At 37.7% G+C, this 12,670-nt stretch overlaps 1 protein-coding gene across 5 annotated transcripts in view; it reads right to left on the reverse strand.

The window, feature by feature from the left end:
• Positions 1-12,670, reverse strand: part of RBMS3 (RNA binding motif single stranded interacting protein 3) — a 703,903-nt gene that overhangs the window by 312,275 nt on the left and 378,958 nt on the right. For all 5 annotated transcript variants that reach the window (XM_066194111.1, XM_066194121.1, XM_066194148.1 and 2 more), the window contains one exon: positions 10,623-10,681. In XM_066194111.1, coding sequence (XP_066050208.1) covers positions 10,623-10,681 — 59 coding nt within the window. The remainder of the gene's footprint in view (positions 1-10,622; positions 10,682-12,670) is intronic.

Below are 12,670 nucleotides of genomic sequence, written 5' to 3' on the forward strand. Positions count from 1 at the left end.
ATTTAGGAGACAAAACAGGAGACGCATCTGTGAAGAGCTGCAGAAGAACCTTATTAAAGTAAGCAACTGGGTAATAAACCAGAAGAAGAAATTAAATGGAGATAAATGTAGTGACGCACATGGGAGAAAATTCTGGCTTTACGTTATGATGCCCTTTGAAATGTCCATAAAAGTGTCAGCTTCCTATTTGCTCAGAAAGGCAAATTGAATTCCAGGAATTATTACAAAAGAAGCAGAAAGCAAGGCAAAGAACATCCAGCAGAAATATCTACATATATTTCCCTGCCAGTCCCTCCTTTCCCATAACTTTTTAACCGACTGACTCTATTCAAGCAAATTTGACAGAGGTAGCAATCTCAAACACTTTTAAGTTCCAAAACCTCAATCTCATTACTAGACACTGGTGAAAACACAGCAGAAGTTTGTTAATCCCAACCGCCTCAGAAGGATTTGTTGCAGAACATATACCACTCTCCTCTAAGTGTAACCATTTTACCACTTCTGCAGTAAAAAACCAAGAAAACAGAGCATGGCAGGCAGAGCTATGCAATTCTTTCTGATGTAAGAACTTAAATTCACCCAACTCGATAAATATGTATGTGTCTCCAAAACTCAAAGCATATTTAATGTCTGTTCCATGACTTTCTTCTTTAATAACTGTCTATACAAGCAATAAAACCTGTTTCTATTTAAAAAGGAAATTACTAAAACAATATGCAACAAATAAACATAAACTAAAAACTAAAATATTAAGCACAGATTTTTTTTTTTCCCCTTAGTTTTCGGCCTTTTTCTAAAGATACCTTCCATCCATTATGTGGAATTTACCCTGCAATTTACTGTGAGATGAAGTGACTGACAAGAGCAAGCAAGATACCTCAGGCAAACCAGGTCACTCAGACCTTTTTCTTGCTGTTTTGTGATTAAAGGCTGACCACAAAAACCTTCATGTTCTGCAGAATGACATGCTTGGTTGGTTAATATGCAGGCAATTAACATAGAGATAACATGCATTTAAATGGAGGTCCCATTGACCCCCATCTCCTGACTGCAACCTTTGCTCTGAAAGCAGACAGCTTAGCAAAAATATCCAATTAATAAAAAGCCATGAAGGGCAGCAAGTCCATTTCAATTAATTTAAAAATAAATAGTGTTTACTGCTCCATATTTAATAAGTTAATATAAAACAACAGCACAACTAATAACACAATCAGCAAAGGAATGTGCCAGAAAGATCTTTACAAAGATCACATAAAAATACCCAACTCTTTTCCTCCTTTGTTTAGAATAAAACAAATAAAACTCTATATGCAATGTAATAAAGAAAGCTTGTTGTTTTACACATTTGAGCCCCTTCTTTCTTGCCGATGTACTATCCCAAGTGTGATGCTACAACTTGCTGCAGTCACTCCCATCCCTCTCTTCAAGCATTCCCTACTGTTTACACCCTTTACTCTCATACCTATACCTCCCTCCCAAACTCCTTGTTGGCCAAAAGCAGCACAAACTCTGGCTGGTTCCACCACAGAGGAGCAACTAGTGAAATACTGTAGATACTTCAGGTGGACCAAAACTAAATCCATCGTCTGTCACTTGTAGCAGGACAACTGAGTGTCCATTCTACGTAACTGCCCATTTTCTGGAAGTATTTAACTTGTTTCTATTTAAAAGTCCCAGCCCTCTTTTGCTTTAGACTGGACAATAAGTTGTAAACTTCTATGTGAATAAAAAATCGAAAGCTTGGAGACTCTGAAATTGGAAACCAACTAAGAAAATTTAACCATTTGTAATTTTTTATTAAAACTTGTAGTTTGGGGGTCCAGAGAAACCACATATCACACCACTGCCATCTAATGGAAGAAAACATCAGCCAATTATTCGTTCTTGGGAAGATCCAGTCAGACAAAAACTATTCCATCAAGTAGGAGAGTCATTTCTAGCACCCCTAACATGGCCTCCTCCTTTTCTCATCTATAAAATTAGCTCTCCTCAAAACATTCTTGGTTGAAAAAACCCAGTAAATGTTATCCAAATGAATGCTTATTCTCCAGAGAGCTGAAAGACTAGTTCGATTTGAGTTTGGTTTTTTTAGTGGCGAATTCAGTAATTTAAAGAAATGTCATTTAATTCCATTCAAAATCCCAGTATTACTTATGGTACCTAAATTGATTGTGGATCCTGCTTTTTGTCAAAGACCTGGGCTTCCAAGTCCATAGGACAAGGTTGCCTTTTAGTTACTTTTTTGTAGAGTACAATTGTTTTCTCTACTGTTGATTAGTACCTAGAGCTTTAGTACTCACGTAACTGTATATGGCTAAATAGGTGGAGTAATATTAACGCCTGCCAGTTCCTTTCCCAGAAGTGGTGTGGGTGGGTTTTTTGATCAGCATTGAGGGAACTACATCTTTATTGCCAGCGATTATGATTTTTCTCCTGTGTTTCACATCTATTCCTGCTCAAGTAATCCTACACCATCTCCAGACAGACAGCCCTCAGACACTCAGAAAGACAGATGTAAAAAAAATGATGGTGCAGTCTCTCAGTGTTTCACAGTACACCCTCTACCAAGAAAGAGAACATTTACTTCATTCACTTGGGCAAGCAAATGCTGCTCTTCCAAACAAAAGCAGGGGGGGTGCAGTAATAGGGGAAAAGTGAGCAGTGACCTCTCTGCTGGCAAACCACAGAAGTGGAGTCGTGTTGTAATTCACAGATCTGATTCACAATGGTTCCTGTTGAGTACCCACGTTCAATAAGAGCCTGTCAATTGGATTCATTATCAAAGTGTCACTATATCAAGGCAGCATACGTTTGGCATATGCTCTATACTCTGAGAGAGCCTAATGGCGTAGGCTCTAGCAAAACTAAGGAGCTGGGCACTGTCCTCCTCCTCCTGCCTCTGCCCCGGGTTTCTACAGGTTGGCTGCTGTGCTGAAGGTCTTGAGACTTTTGAAAAAGTAACTTCTGAACAGAGTACTGTCACTTTTAGAAGAGATGACCTGCCTTCAAGCAACCAGAGGCCTAACAGATAAAGTGGTGTATAGGACGCTGTATCCTGGCATCAGAAAAAAAAAGTTTAAGCAAAGTGATTCTTCAAGACATTTGAAAAAGCCAAGGCAATGTAAGGAACCTTTCAAGAAAGCTGATTATGAGCCACTGTTAAGGTAAAAAGAAATTCTCTTCTGTTCATTTCTGTAATATGAAATAAATATTTCCAAGTCTGCTGAGACCACTAAGAGCCTACTAGCATTACCCAGTCCCAAAATGCACTTCAAGTGCATGCCAAGCTATTGGCAAAGTTTTATACAGACCAATGAATCAAAACATTAATCACTGTGTACAAATGGAAATTTTACTTTTTTATTTCTCTGGAAGGAAACAAAGTTAAACCAATTATTTTTCAGTGATGGGGCCTGCAGATTTTGGAAGCAGTAAATTAAGAATAATCACAGATTAGATATGTCACAGAATACTTGAGCATCTTGGGTCTCCTTACAGAAAATATTTGCTAGGCCATGAGTTCATTTATGAAAAGATAATGACCCAGGAAATTTTTTCCTTAATTGCAAAGAAGCCATTTAAGAAAGTGTCTGGGGAACTAATTAGGAAGGAGTTTCCTCTGTAGAAGACCTGGCTTTAAACTCAATAAACAACTTTTAGAGGTCTTGCTTGAGGCAGAGCACTGTTTAGAGGCAGTCAAGAATGTTTGTTGAGGTGCAGCTGCATTTTGCAGGCATCGGGGTGGGTATGTCTCTGAGTCCTCACCACGGTGTCACACTGGCCAGTGCTGGTGTGCTCCAGCTATGATGACTTGCTGGACACAACCCATTGAATCCTTTCCTATTTGACTTCAGCAGATGTGAAAAGCATTCAAAAATATACAGACAGCAGAATCTCTACCTCCAAGCTAAAATGAGATTTTGCAAAACACTTGCACATTTGCCAAGTCATAATAATGCCTGCTGGCCAACCCAACAGGTGCCAGGAAAATTGCTTTGTTATGATACCTAAACACCCATGGACACATCATCTGTAAATTCAAGGAGACGACTATGTAGCTATTTTTAATACATATATGCAGCTTTCTCACCCCCCATATAGTTTCTGATAACTTTTTAAAGTGGTCAGATTTACAGAGCATCATAGCTCATGAGCCCAGAGATCAAATGAGCTTTTATTTGCTAGGCTAAGGTGTGAATTTACACTTCATTCATGAGGGAACAACCTCATGTTTTTTTTTACTGGCAATTCCTTTCACTTCATTTTGATGTATGCCTGCCGTCCTGGTTTTTAGATGACTCCTTTAGGTATTTTTTCTTCAGACTTGACTCTTGATCTCATGTGGTACCATAGTAATATCACCTTTTAATTTAAACAGAAGAAATATAATCTCTACCTTTACTTATAAAAACCGCAGGAGTGAAAGTAAAATAACACTGAGGTTTAAAAAGACATCCCAGAAAACAGATGAAAAAATCACCAAATATTTACAAGTTTTAAACAGTTAGCCTCATGTTGTTTAACGTATCTTATCAAAACACACAGCATTGAAAGTCTGCTTTTTTCCTTTCAACTATTTCAAAATGAGGACTCAGTGACATTGTTGAAGACTTTGTCATTCTGTTTCTGAAGATTTGGTTTTATCAGCTGGCTTGGTAACCAAAAGTGGTACAACTCAGCATAGTTTGTGCACTCTGTTCAGGAGACCCAGGAACAGAAGGACCAGATCAGCTGTGGCTGCTGCAGGTCGGTGGTGAGATGGATCAGCAGAGCCACAGAAACATGTCCGGCTTTCACAAATGCCTCACTGTCAGAAAACCTGCTGAATTAAAATATTTCATATTGCGACACTTTTAATAACTTGAGAACTCTTATGCCACTGATTACATAATGCTTTGGAGTGGATCAAAAAGGAAAAAAAAAAAAAATGCAAACAAGCAAAACTAATGCAAAAAACCCAGCACATCTATTGCTACTCTGGCATTGAAAATAGGACTGATTTATTAGCTACACAAGTCTAGAGTTTCAAAATTAAATAAGTCTGTTTTACAAATTATTTACTATCTACAAGATCCATTTCCCCTTGAAGCGCACTGTGCATGCCCTCCTAGCGTGAACAGTTTACAGTCTGTGATCAGGCAGAGACCTACTTGTCTGGATTTTTTTCCCTTTCAAAATGGCAATTCTAAGAATCATAAATTACCCAGCACAGTTATTGTAATTCGAGCTTATTCCCAATAAATAAAATTTATTAACTAAATAGGTTTCTGTGTAGCTTAGCTCTTTCCCACCAGCTTAATATTTTACATAGACTTGCTTCACATTGCCAATCACAACCAAATTGTGCCATCTTAGTATAAGAATATGAATTTAAAAATATAAAGTAAAAATGCATAATTTCATATAATCACAAATAACCTTCACTCTTCACAGAATATGAAGATGAAGAATTTGAAGTTTTGAAAGCATTTTATCTAACACACATACCAAGGTATATCTACTACATGAATATAAGCCTTGTTTATCACAACACCAGAGCAGAAGCCTCCAGCTCATTAAGCTCCAATGCATTAGAGTATTTAGGGATGCTGGTGAGCTTAAGCATATGAGTAGCAACACTGACACAAGGCAGGACAGACTCCTTTTGGGAGATATGAAACACCACTTTATCATGCCATTCCAATTATCTCCAGCACTTATAGTAAGCCTCCAGTTATTCCATTTTTGTTACACAAATAAACTCTCAATTTATAAAATAGGTCATGGTAAATTTTATGTCCTGGTCTAAAAACAGCAAGGCAACTGGAGAAATAAGATTGTATGTGATATATGGTGGGTTAACACAGATGACCTCATGGATTTTTTATTTTTTACCATAAACCTACCACAACCCTAATGAGTGCATATCTGCATCCACAGTTTTCATATTTTAAAAGGAAATAGCTCACTGCTAACATTTCTCAACGAGAAAAATGTCATAATGAAATACTAAAATTATAAACAGAGTCGCTGTAGTTTCCCTCGTCATTTTAGGCACATTCCTCTCCTAAGAAAAACACTGCTATTCAACATATCAAGTCACCCACGGTTTGAAAAAAATATACATAAAATGAAGAATATACCACTGAAGTGTTTGTCTCCTACAAATTACTGTGATTCATTGATTTTATTTATTTAAAAAAAAATTCCCACAGGTGGAATTTCAGACTTTTAGTCACTCTCCTGTGCTCATCTTCTAAGGTCTAGCAAAATACTCAAAACCATGCAAGCCCCTGATTAAACCAGGAAGCAAATCTGCATGCATGCAATTACAGTGTCTGTAAGGGCAGACGCAGATGACAGTAATTCATACTCTAAGAAATGGGCTTGTGTATTTGGCAGATTAACTGTTCTGTATTCCATTGCTATGAGGTATGGAAACTGTACTGTGAAACAACCATTACTCATTCCCTCAGCTCTGAGCACGTAGGTCTATCAAAGGCAAGCCAGGCTGGAGAGGGTGGGGGGCGAGGGCTGGAAAGAGAGGAGCCTACACGTTTCAGATTAACGCTTCTCTTGAATGGTTTCTTTTATTTCATTTCTCCCACTTTTTAAATTAGCAACTACAGTAGGCCCAGAAGGGGAAATGTGCAAGGAGAAGAGGGAGAGAGGGGAGGGAAAGGGAAAAAGCAAAACCAGCCAAAACTCTCCAACTGGTTCATTAGGGGTTTTGTGTTTGAACATCTGAATGAATCATGTGTCTGTTTTTCATTATTCTCCATATGTATTTGTTCTCTGCTTTGTTCAGAGATTTCTGGCCATGTTGTCATGACTGTGCTCATTTTGTTTTATATATTGTTCTGTTACAGGGTGATTGTTACTTCTCCTCTGCCTCGCTTAGCAGTTACGCCACCAACAAAGAGCAATCTGAAAATGAGAGGTTATGTCAAAAGGCGTCCCCGGCGAACTCCCTTGCAGCTTATATGATTACTTTAGATCTGACTGCTTAATTCAGACCAAGGAGAAATCCTCAGATAACACTGGTCCTTATCATGACAGGAATGTTGTGAGTATCTTTATAAAAATCTGAGGAATAATGGAGAATGACTTAAAGTACATCACTGAATGTTATCCTCATTTCTCCAAAAGGAAACCTAACACTTCTTGCCAAGCAGTAACCTGTTTTAACAGATCTGCTGTTATATGGAGGTTTTGAAATCATTTCCTCGCTAAAATAAATATCTCTACTTTCAGCTTTACTCTATACCTTGGTCAACGCACAAATGACACTGAAATAAATTCTGAAATCACTAATCATGTCATAATTTCTATCATCTCCTTGAATTCAATCCATTCTACTTCATTGGATGCACATCACAGGACAATGTGCTCACTTAACAAGATAATCTCGTACTTGGCAGAAAGTGAGACCCAAAAGACTGGAAAGGAGCAAACAAATCATGTGGTTTTTTCCTTTTTTTGTTGTTAGAATACTGGCTTTTGTTTGAGGGATTTTTGGGTTTGGGGGAAAGGGAGACTGTGTTGTGGGGGGGAGGGGGTGGTTGGTGGTTGATGTTGTTAGTTGAATTTGGCTGGGTTTTCTAAGGAATAGATGTAGACTCCACTGTTTTAGAGACAGTTTCAACTTCTGGAAAAATACTGGAGTAAACAGTTGCATGAATCCATTAACAGACCCTCAAAGGTGGTGATTAGTCCTATGCAGCACAGATTCAGAAAGAATAAAAAATGTCACGTTGTAATTTTGTCTAAAAGTATGTAACCAGCCTTATGAGTAGCTCAGTATTATATATTTTAGTTAAACCTTGCTTCTCTTTCATCACTAGAGCAGATAGGAGTAAAAAAGGTCTAGCCAAAAATTCTGTGAAGGAGGTGTCAAACCGATTAGCAGATCCAATTTAAAAGAAGTTCTCAATGGCTCGGTGTTGCACTACCTGATGTACTGAGAGGGTTTCCTCAAAAGTCTTCTCCAAGTCTGTTATTATTCACTCTTTTCCACATTATCTTGTCCACTGGATTAGAGAAACCATTTATTAACTGTGAAGAGGATACTAAAGAGGTAAGTGCTGCAAGCACTCTGGAGGCTTAAGATTATACTCCAATCTTAGTAAATTAAGGAGACCACAGGAAAAAAAATAGGATAAAATTCAACATAGATTAATGAAAAGTTCTAGCTCTAGGAGTGAATAAACAACAAGGAATGCCTGGCTGTCAGCAGCACTGGAAGAGAGAAACAAAACCAGGGGCTGCACAGAATTTCTCAGCATAAACCAGCACCGTTTTTCTCATGAAACACCCTGTGCCTCAGAGATGCATCTATATTTTAAATACATATAAAATTATTTATATCTATACATCAACGAAGAGGAGAGTAATGCAATCACAGAGAAGACAAACAAACCCCCTCTATACTATTTAAAATTATCAAATTTAGGCCATCTAAAATCTTATGCCCAGCTCCAGGTTCTTCAGGTAAGGAGTGTGCTGATTAAAGAGATCAGCACAGTGCAATACCTTGAGAAATTTAAAATAAATTGCCTTCAAGGAAAAAGTTGAAGAACTAGTGTTTAGTCTAAGGAAAAGATAAGGCAGATGCAGATCAGTCTTCAAATATATATGTTTACTGCAAAAAGGAAAGAAATAAACTGCTCTACGTGTCCACTGAGGATAAGAAAAGAAGCAATAGACTTAAATTGCATCAAGAGAGATTTGGGTTAGACACTAGGAAATGCTTCATTATAGTGAGGAGAGGGAGTGTTATCACAGATTGCCTGAGGAGTTCCAGGAATCTCCACCACTGGAGGCCTTTGAGCGCAGGTTGCAGAAATACCCCTCAGCAGTGGGTTAGAGCTGATCCTGCCCCAAGGCAGGTCCTGACCTCTTCAGGTCCCTTCCACTTCTGATTCCTGGGAAGCTTTTTCTTTTTTTTTTTTTTTTTTGACAGCCTTACTGAAGAGAAAGGAAATTGTACCCAGCACTTAAAGCAGTAAAACATCTATTCTTTTTATGCCATAAAGCATACTGTTAATAAATCCAATTATGTTTATGATCTTTTAATGGCACTACTTATGTCATAAAGATCCATCTTTGAAAATAGAAACAGATATCTCTGCCCTACAGTGTAATACAACAGCATGAAAGCAAACTAACAGAAAATACCAACTCATTGTTATGTGGCTCCTATTAAAATAATTTTAAAGCTAACTATAATATAAGGAACACTAAACCCAGATATTTTTCTTTCTCAAAATTCTACCATTCATATTCTTCACAATATTTTCACTTCACATTTTGTGTTTCACAAACAGATTCACTCCTTTCCTTGTTTACCACTGACAATGGGAGCAAAGGAAGTTCTGCTCACAAGGGTATTCTTTTGTAACGCAATCAAAAAAAAAGCAAAAACCACCAAAGCCCAAACACAGTGAGGTCTTGTTCCTGGTGTGATATTCAAAGAAATACAGAGCGATGTTATCAGAATTCTGACAGAAGAGTGCCCCGAGGAAATCAAACGCACATTCAGGCAAAAGCAAATGCACAGCAGTGCAACTTATGACAATGGCTCATGACCAACTGGGTTGGTGAAGTTTTCTAAGACTAGAACTGCAGTCTTCCAACTTGCATTTCTCCTGAGTAGCTAATGAATGCTGGTTCTGGCAGGCAATAGATAAAGTCACACACTTCTACAAATCTCAAAAACATCTTTGGTAGGGGTGGCAGGATTGTTCTCCCATCTCATTATTTTCCCAGAATGCTTCTCTGCTGCTTCTCTTCACCCCATATCTGGCCACTCACAAGATAGTCCTAAGCTGCCATGACTTCTCTCTTTACTATCACATATGGAAATGCTATCCAGGATGTGCTTCTTCTCAGGAGAACTTGCTCTAGTAGATATTATTACTCCAAAAGTATTCTGTACACAACTAGTGGAAAGCTACAGAATCTTTTAAAGGTACAGTTTCTCCCCTACAGACTCAGGGACACTGCAGACTCATAAATGAGTAACAATTCTTGTCCTGAGATACTACTACACGTTAGTCAAATATTTTCCTTGGTGAATACAGCTACACATACACACACAAAACATATTTTATTTCATTTAAAAATATTTTCATATATTAGCAGAAAAATTAGGAACATAAAACTGGAAGAGGAATTATTTCTATATCTTGGTATTGCAACTTATAGATCTATTTGTATCATAAAATATATTTTCTTCTTCTATTAGCATACACCAAGACTTCACAAAAACATAAAAATTAGACCAGGTTTTCCTTGGGAAACTTTTCCCAAAGGTTTCCCAGTTTTATATAGGAGATCAATTTGCATCACTGATGATATCATTCAAATAAGACAGCACTATGTGGTTAGAAGGTAATTTACTCTTCTGCTGAAGCAATTTGATACTTGTTCTGATTTGTGATTTTCATTTTGTTTGTTAATGAAAAAAATTAATGAGCAATGTTACTGGAAGCACAAGTCAAAGCTTTGGCATTATTAAATATGTTTGTAATATACTGTGCATTATGTTGATTGCACAGTTGGAGCCAGAGCTTTGGCAGTCAAGCCACCAGTCAATCATTCAAACTGATAATGCACTCACAGGGTGGACACTTTGCACGTACCTTTGCACTGATTTGTGTTTTTGTCAAGAATTGCCTTTGTGGATACAATTTTCCCATACCTATGGAGAAAACAAAAATCAGAGGTACAAGTTACTATACTTTAGTAAAGTACGTAGTGATTTTTGCATGCATACATAACACATATCCTAGGAAGAGGTCTAGAGCCCTTGAAAAATGTTCACCTCATCATTCTGGCGAGATCCCTTATGCCACTTGTTCAAACACCCGAGGAGCACTTGCCACAGCCTGTCCATCTCTGGTCCATGCCAGCATAAATGGCAATCATAGTGTAGATTTTAGAACACTGACACTAGCTTAGAGGCTTCTTTTAAGTTTAAGACTAAATTATTTAAAGTTTATTTAGTTTAAATACAGTTGGACCACATGCCTTCAGGATTAACCAAAATGCAGGAATAATGGTCACTTCTACGCAGGCATGCACAGCTGTGCTCACGAGTGTATCCATGTCTGTGGATATACACTCTATCTAGTTTAGATAAACAGAACCTTTGAGGTTTGTGTGCATCTCTCAGCTCTTTCCAAGATGAATGTTAATACTCATTTGAATTTATATCACCTCCCATAGATAGCATGGCACTGCACTGCAATTTGATAGACTTAGCACGGTGAAGAGGGAATTTGGGAAGCTACAACTTGCTATATAAAGCAACTAGACCATAAAATAGGTATCTGTGCTTACCTCACAGAGGTTAAGACTAAAAATGTAGACTTAATAGTAACTATCATAAAATTCTGGTAAAAGATAACAGAAGATGGCATTTATGGATGAACATAAGATCCAAGAAAATTAAGTAAAATAATTTTATTTCCCAAATCACTGATACATCTCAGTCTTTATTGAAAAGATCTTTCCTTAAAATCCCTTTCCCACATTTTTTAAAAAGTATTATTGATACTCTGATATATTGGGCTCTCATTTGGAGGACTTTTCCATGAAACACAGGTTTCTACATCCACAAAGAACATATTACTATGAAAGATCTAAGAAAATTATATCTTCTTATGGCAAAGCAACACCCATGGAAAATAACCAACATCAATTAGAAACTACAGAAATGCATGGTAGACAAATGCTTATTTGGTAATCTTTATTAACAGCAATATAAATTTGGTGTTAGTGACTCCTGCTTGAAATTCAGAAACCAGAATGTGGAAAACCTTGCTGCTATTCCCTTCTCTGCCTCAGGAGGAAATCCATGTCTCCTACCATATAGAAAAGAACTCAAGAACTCTGAGGGCAGCTAGAGTACTGTACCACATACTCATGGACACACTCTTCTTTGTCCTAGGGGTCTGTAAACACTCAGGAAAGCAGGTAAAAAAAGAAAGAAAAGGAGGAAAAAAAAAAAGGAAAAAGACATACATCACTCTGGGATCAAGAATACACGTAAATACCTCACGAAGGGGAGTAGCACTTATGAGAAAGACTGGGAATGGCCTAACTAAGCATTCCCTTCGATACCAGCAAAAATTTGAGACAAAGTTCTCAACTGAAGTTTCCATATTGCAAGGGACATGTAGCCAGTCAGCTCAAGATAAAGAGCACTGTCTCCCTCTCTCTTCACTCAGCTTTCGTGAGTGATGCAAAGTAAGGCTTTCCATTTCACTGTTTTTTTTTTTCCCTAAGAACCCACAAAAGCACTTGTTTCCATTTTATTTGAGGAGGAAAAGCACGTTTTGCTTCATTTTGTTACAGTCTGAAACCAGTCAGGAGGAGGAGGAGGAAGAAAAACTGACCTAAGGGTATTAACATTTTGTGTGAACTAAGTCAAGCCCCATTTCAGCTATCTATTAGGAACCAAAAAAAGCCATACAAGCCTTCTTCCCCTTCACCTCTCTCCACCCCCTTTTTTTTGCTGACTCTGTAAACCAGAAGCATTTTGGGCTCTAAAGGCAGGTGCAATCTGTTGTTCACTGCACTGTGATGGGTACATGGACAGGTAGTTGAGAATTTATTTTGCCATAGATGGCTCCACTCCAACCAAGTACATAACAGATTTAATGTCAACCATGAGATCACATGCTTT

Source organism: Chamaea fasciata, unplaced genomic scaffold (assembly GCF_029207755.1).
Source record: "Chamaea fasciata isolate MVZ Bird 193981 ecotype frontalis unplaced genomic scaffold, bChaFas1.0.hap1 SCAF_1, whole genome shotgun sequence".
Lineage (NCBI taxonomy): Eukaryota > Metazoa > Chordata > Aves > Passeriformes > Sylviidae > Chamaea > Chamaea fasciata.